General features: G+C 36.4%; 1 protein-coding gene across 1 annotated transcript in view; it reads left to right on the forward strand.

The window, feature by feature from the left end:
- Nucleotides 1-7,488, forward strand: part of LOC106878135 (atrial natriuretic peptide receptor 1) — a 205,032-nt gene that overhangs the window by 48,203 nt on the left and 149,341 nt on the right. The window contains exon 13 of the mRNA XM_052969445.1: nt 5,991-6,165. Within this exon, the coding sequence (XP_052825405.1) occupies nt 5,991-6,165 (175 nt within the window). The remainder of the gene's footprint in view (nt 1-5,990; nt 6,166-7,488) is intronic.

The raw sequence follows: 7,488 nt of genomic DNA on the forward strand, positions 1-7,488 counted from the left end.
AAAAAAAAAAAAAAAAAAAAAAAAAAAATTCAGGCCGAAAGTAGAAAGGATTATCATTATTAATGCGATTAGTTGGTAGAAACGTTAGCACGCCGGGCGAAATGCTTAGCGGTATTTCGTCTGCCGCTACGTTCTGAGTTCAAATTTCGCAGAGGTCGACTTTGCCTTTCATCCTTTCGGGGTCGAAAAATTAAGTACCGGTTACGCACTAGAGTCTATGTAATCGACTTAATCTCTTTGTCTGTTCTTGTTTGTCCCCTCTATGTTTAGCCCCTTGTGGGCAATAAAGAAATAAAAAACGTGAGCACGCGGACAAAATGTTTAGCAGCGTTTCGTCTGTCTTTATATTCCGAGTTCAAATGCCACCGAGGTTAACTTTACCTTTCATTCTTTCGGGGTCGATAAAATAAATACCAGTCGAGCACTAAAGTCGATGTATCAGTATAACATTAAGTTAATACTGGTTACAATTGTTTTGGTAGCATTCTGCTTCGAAATACGTTATACGTGATTTAATTAAGTGTGATAAATTATACAAGATTCCTATAATTGATACAAAACTGAAGTGATGCGGAACGCCACCATCTTCACTTACAATTAAAGCTTATTATCATACATGGTATGCGAAAGAATATTTCACATTCTTTACATATTCCAAGTAGCCAAAACGACAAAAATAATAATAATACCAATAGCGCTAATGAAGATATTAATAAAAATATCAGTAACGATTATAGTAGCAGCAGCAACAATAATAATTATGTGCGTGTGTGCGCGTGTGTTTGTGTTTGTGCGTGTTTGTGCGTGTGTAGTGTAGAAAAGGCGATATACATGGCTTTCTGTGATATTTTGAAAATTTGCAGTATTGATTATGATTAAAAGCTTTAGAGTAGAAGGTAGCTATTAAAGCTAGGTACAGAGTACCGCAAGACTTAAATGATTGTGATTAACATTGACTATTTGTAGCAGAATAGCAAAATTGAAGAAACCTTTAAAAACAGGCAAAACACAAAAAAGAAAAAAAAACATTTATTTTTATAAAGGTAATCAATTCTGGTTTACATCTTACACACACACACACACACACACACACACAATTTATATATCATTAACAATGCGTTAGCGTGAACTACACCTTACCTTTTAGATTTAATACGTGTGCGTGAGCGCGCGCGTTGTATCACACACCTAGTTCCCAAAATGTATTCTTTCATCACTGCACTGAAGTTCCCGGGAAACAAAATAAAAAAAAAGATGCATTAAAAAAAACAAACAAACAAAATATATAAAAACACCGGAAAGAAATGCAAACCTGGTTCAACAGGATTATATTAACCAAGTAAATGAGCTAATTAACAAAACACATTGTGTGTACACATACTCAGTCTTACCTACACGAACACATACATATGTATGCACATCACTGCAATGCATGTATAAAATAAGGTGAAGTAAAACGAGACGTGTAACGTTCAGGAAGTTAGCTGACGGAGTTTTCACCGTTAACGGAAAGAATATGTGAAAAAGGAAGGAAAAAGACGAAGGAAACATTTACAGAAATATACAAAAGAACTTGTTAATACTCTAATCATAATTTCATTTCTGTATAAACACAAATTGCATAAATGTACCGTTCCTTCTGATATGATGATTGATATGTAGTAAAGCTAGAGAACGGTGATGGTGTTAACCCGTGAGGTACCATAAATGCAATTCTAGAATTTGAACCGAATGTTTACTGATGCGATGATTATCTGTATGGAGTAGTCCATAAGTTAGCAATTAACACACGGAATTTTAAAAGTATGATAGACTTTTGGACATTTTTGATAACCCCCGCATGGCTTCAGCGAACGAGGATTCAGTAAGACACAGCTTAATAACGACAATCAACCTATTGCTGTCTATGTGCAGGGTCAAAGCTAAAAACTTCCAGTAGCATCTTTTACTATCCGTCCCCATCGTCTCTTTTCATGACTCTATTGAACTTACGGAAAAGTAAGACGGAGTTGTTACTGGTGTTGTGCCGAACAATCTGCACAATGAATATTATTAGAGTGAGCATAGTTTGTATAGAGACAGTCACTCTCGTTGGTTCTTCGAACTTGTTTTGGTCTTGTTTTACAAGTGCCACGAACCCATTAGTTATCAGAATGAAGAATTTGTATAAAGTTATCTTCTCTTAGCTGAGCAGCTAAAGCGCTTAAGGCCCCATCTGCCCTGGGTCCATTGGAAAGCCTGTGAGTGACCTTGATATGTAATATATCTATATAGAAACACAAAATGTGAGACATCAACATTATGGATCACGAAAAATTTCTAAGAATTGCTGGTTAACTCGTCAGTATTATTAACGAATTTATTATCCACCTTTTTCAGCTTTATACACTTGCACTCACACACATTACCGAAACACTTTCTTGCTACCCAACCGTTAAGACTCGTAACAGCCTCTCGAGAATTAAAGAGCCATTTCTGTCCCATTTCTTATGACAAGGGTATTGTCTGATAATTGTTTGGCATTAGCTGGGCATGAAACTTATTACAACTTGCTATGTTATATCACTAACGTACTACATATACATAAATGTTTAAATACATGGATACACAAACACGTGTGTGTGTGCCAAAGCTTTTAATATATTTATATATTAGAAGACGTTACAAGTTGTAGCATTATATCCTAAGTTACAATAGATCATCATCTTCAAGGACTTTTAGCTACATCGTATTGCCTTGTATCAGAAACGTTAGCACACCGGACGAAATGCTTAGCGGTATTTCGTCCGTCTTTACGTTCTGAGTTCAAATTCCGCCGAGGTCGACTTTGCTTTTCATTCATTCGGGGTCGATAAATTAAGTACTGGATGCGTACTGGGGTCGATCTAATCGACTGACCCCTTCCCCTAAAATTTCGGGCCTTGTGCCTAGAGTAGAAAAGTATTGCCCTATATCAGTTTGGTACTTATCTTATGGATATCCATTCATCGAATTCTTATGTTACACTTTCACAAAAAGAGATACCATACGGTTTAAAGCCGATAAGAATAAACACAGATATGGACACACATACATACACAGGTGTCTGTCCAGTTTTCGTCTATTAAATTCGACTCACAAGGTGTTGGTCAATTCAAGATTACAGTAGAAGACACTTAACCAAGGTGTCTTGTAATGAGAACGAACCCGGACAGTACTAACACTGGCACTTTGTCGTTTATGACGACGACGGTTCTAGTTAATCCGATCAACGGAACAGCATGCGCGTGAAATTAATGTGCAACTGGCTGAGTATTCCATAGAAACGCAAACCCTTAATGTAGTTCTCAAGGAGATTCAGCGTGACACAGACTGTTACAAGGCTAACTGTTTGAATGCTAGGCACAACTCATTTTTGCCAACTGAGTGAACCGGAGCAACGTGAGATAAAGCGTCTTGCTCAAGGACACAACGTACTGCCAGGTACCGAACGCATGACCTTACGATCGGGAGCCGAATACTCAAACCACTTAGCCACGCGCCTTCACAATCCGGACGCACACATACATGTAGCGTGAATATTAAACGGATGTCAGAATCGGTAGTGCTGGCCAAAATATATTGCGTCATTTGGTTGCACTCTTTTGCTCTCTGCATTCAAATCACATGCATGCCCACTTCGTCTTCTACCTTTTGATAGTCAATATAAATAAATACCGGAAATGATATATTCGGCGAAAAACTATGTACTTACCTTCAAAGATAATGATTCACTCTATCACGAGTCATAGTTTCCCACCAGATACAATGTTTCAGGTGACAAAATGATGAATGGAGGCTCACGAGATAAGGGCAGAGGACGTCGATTTATTCTGTTTTCATTGGTTGACTTTAGTCTTGTGATACGAAAGATCAAAGAAGATATTGCTAATATAAACAAATTCCCTATCCTGCGACAATTAAAAATTGTATTAGACAATGTAAGTAGAATCTATAATCTGCTCTCCGATAGAAACATCCAATGAAGTCGCATTCTAATAGAAAGAGAAATAAGAAGTGGTTACAAAACATAGAATATAGCGAAAATACCCCATAAATCAGGCAAGATTGTAAAAGAAACATCATTTAGTATGAACGTAGAAGTAATATAATCTGTACTTAAGTTTCTCCACAACAAATAAACACTTCCTTGATAAATAAACAATCCGTAGCACATGCATAAGTTAGGAAATAGGAATAATATCTAAGCTGCTTAAATAATATCGTGCTTGAATTATCCAATTACAACTGAAATCATGCAAACAGAAAATGTCACATTAACCCAAAGTGCAATTGCGTACTGCATATGTACATAAGCAAGTGCTTCACAAAGGGATTAATGTGTAGAGCAAAGATAACAGCTGTAAAGGTACAGCATTAACATCACGGAAAATATACTGAAGAGAAATTCATACATTACACTCACACCTTTGGAACCGGAGATAGAATCAACCACTATTTCTCACTGTGTCCGGAATTGGAAGGAAAGCAGACTTAGCAAAACTCCAAAGCTTGCATATCGTTGAAAATAGAACCATATGTTTAAATGGATCAGAAATGCCACGTTTGTTTTACAGAGAAACACAGTGTATTGATTCAAATTTTCATTATGTTTAACATGAAATCCGAGATATTGTCCATGTAGAGGCATAGGAACAATTACTTTGTAAAAACTTTCAAATGCAAACCAAGCAATCATTTCTAATATCGTCCAAAAAGGATTTTAGTTAAAGATAGCTGGCAATACTATACAGTAGTAATTATCTTCTCCATAACATTACAGTGACTACTTCACTACATGAGGTTTTCTCCCGTGCAAATGAGAAGTAGGTTAATATTTACTGTACAAATCTTATTAAACTTCACCCACTGATTCTCCAAAAGTACTACGTTGTCAGATGCCTTATCCTCTGATGACAGCCGACCAATTAAACCCAAACCCATGTGAACAGTTAAGTTCTTTCATTTATCTGTTTGTCAGCTCGAACGAATATATATACTCTCCTGCAAGTATTGAGTACTTTTCCTCCATTTGTTTATCCAAATACTCATTTAAGCTTATTTTCTTTATATGGAATATTCGAGATTCACTCTTTCCATCTTTTTCTTTCTCAAAGACTCTGGTCATTTCTCGGACAAGCTTAAGGGGTAAAAGAGTACTCTCGTTGAAGAAAAAGGAGCCTTAATTGGACCGTTTGAGAGGTTCTCATTGTAGTTTATAATTGTTTATTATTACGTGTACACACGCGCACGCACACACACACACACAATGCATTTACACACACGTGTATATATATGTGTGTGTGTGTATTTATGTACATGTAGTATACATATATTTATATGCAGTTGTAGGTAATATGTGTGCGTATATGTCTCTGTCTGTATCTATGCGTATGTATATTGTGTTGGGTTGTTTGCAGATGTGTGGATGAAAACGGTGTGGAAGTATGTCAGAGGGATTGCACATGCAATACAAAGACCCAACCTTGTCACATTGTGTCATGTTGGCAGTACCTGAAGATTGTACTCAGAAAGCATGTGTGTAGAAACTCATCCACTTCCTCTGTATTTCAACGGATAGGTATCCCAGTAGACCAAACACTTACGTTACTAGTCTTCGAATATCACAATGATCTATTTGCTACTTATATATCCTACGATATATGTGTGTGTGTCTTTTAAGAACGCTGTTAAAGATATACATGACATTTTACGTATTAGTCGGAGTAGTGTCCTCATCTTGATTGTTGCTTCTACATTTCGGCTGTGTATGCTCCAGCCTTTTTCAAGCAAGGCATGAAGATAAATTTTAAGACACACGAAGAAGACTGGAGTGTACACAACTGAAAAAGCAACAGTTATGCTGAGGACGTTACTCTGACTAATACATAATATATAAATTTCTCATCTTAGAAACATACAATTGTATATGTATGATATTTATGAATAAAGATATATGGATTCTCTACCAGGTTGAAACGATTGGAGATGCTTATATGGTGGCGTCTGGTTTGCCTATACGTAACGGCAAAAAGCATGCCGGGGAAATAGGACGGATGTCTCTTCAATTGTTGCAGAAAGTTAGTACTTTTGTTGTGAAGCACCGCCCTAAAGAAGTCCTGAAGCTGAGAATAGGTATTCATTCAGGTAAGACTGACTTATTTCTCTTTAATTTTAAAGAATATTAATCATCGTTGTGGACATTTTTTGTTATGCGGAGCTTTTATAAATTTGAAAATCCAAAATAGGAGAAATTCTTAGTTTTGCTATTGAACGGAAGCTGCAAGAAGCAGATTTTTTTTAGAGTACTAGCTTCATAGAATAAAAGCCATTTGTATTTATGGTTCTTTCTTCAAGACATTAGTGACGTTAATTGCAGCAAAATATTGCAACAAGTAATTGAAACTCCAGGATTTGATTCACTAAAATCTTACCTTTAACGCTGAATATACCTTATCTCGCGTCTTAAACGAAATCTAAACGAAACCCAATTTTACAATAAACCTTAAGAGTTGCTAGGTCACCGAAAACTATGACTTTAGATTTGGTTAATGTATATTCTTATCAGCAATAACATCTGTAGTAACACTCTCCACAAGCCTTCTTATTTTCCGGAAAAAAATATGAACAAAAAAGAGTAATTCATATGATTAAAAATGGGGTTGTGGTAGAGTCAGCTTACGAAAGAGAAAATTGAAGAATTAACGAATGCAAAAAAAAAAAAAAAAGAACGAATGAATGAATGAAAAAAAAAACAAAAAAAAAAACGATAATGAAGTGAGGCGCCGGTGAAAACGAATGACCGCCCACCTCAGATAGTTTTCTTTAGCGTTGAACCATCCCCATTAATAGAGATGCGAAATAGGCTAACTGCGATAAATAACTGTCTCAGAAACGTTCAGATAAAGTCGTGCTTAAAACACGTGTTCCTGTACACTGCTGTTTATCTCTGCCACGGGTGGCTTAGCAGTAGCAATGGCTTACGTAGCCAAGATAACAGCTTGGCTGACGATAATGATTGTGATGATACCAATAATGATGATGGTGATCAACACTTAGCTTTTATATCTATCTTATCTCGTCCAAAGCATTCTGAATGTCGCAAACGCGTCTGTGTTGATGTAGTTTGGGAATTCATTGAACACAAGTATTCGGGGTGGTGCGGAGTGAAGGCGTCACTGAGAGATAGTGAATCATATAAGAGAATGATTAGGGAAAAATACCCGGAGTCTTCTCTCAGAAATCTACGCTCTAGCTTATCGTTAATCTTATTTTATCTCTAAATTAGTCCGTTGACTCAAACGTTTATGCTGCTGTAGTTGTTTGTCTAAGGTCATAAGGATCTACAAGTAAAGACGGACATCATTTTCGTTGATGGAAGATAACGCGTGCGTGCACGCACGCACACACACATACACACACACGTACACGTGTGTATATATATATATATATATATATATATATATATAT

Source organism: Octopus bimaculoides, chromosome 7 (genome assembly GCF_001194135.2).
Source record: "Octopus bimaculoides isolate UCB-OBI-ISO-001 chromosome 7, ASM119413v2, whole genome shotgun sequence".
NCBI classification, from domain to species: Eukaryota; Metazoa; Mollusca; class Cephalopoda; order Octopoda; family Octopodidae; genus Octopus; species Octopus bimaculoides.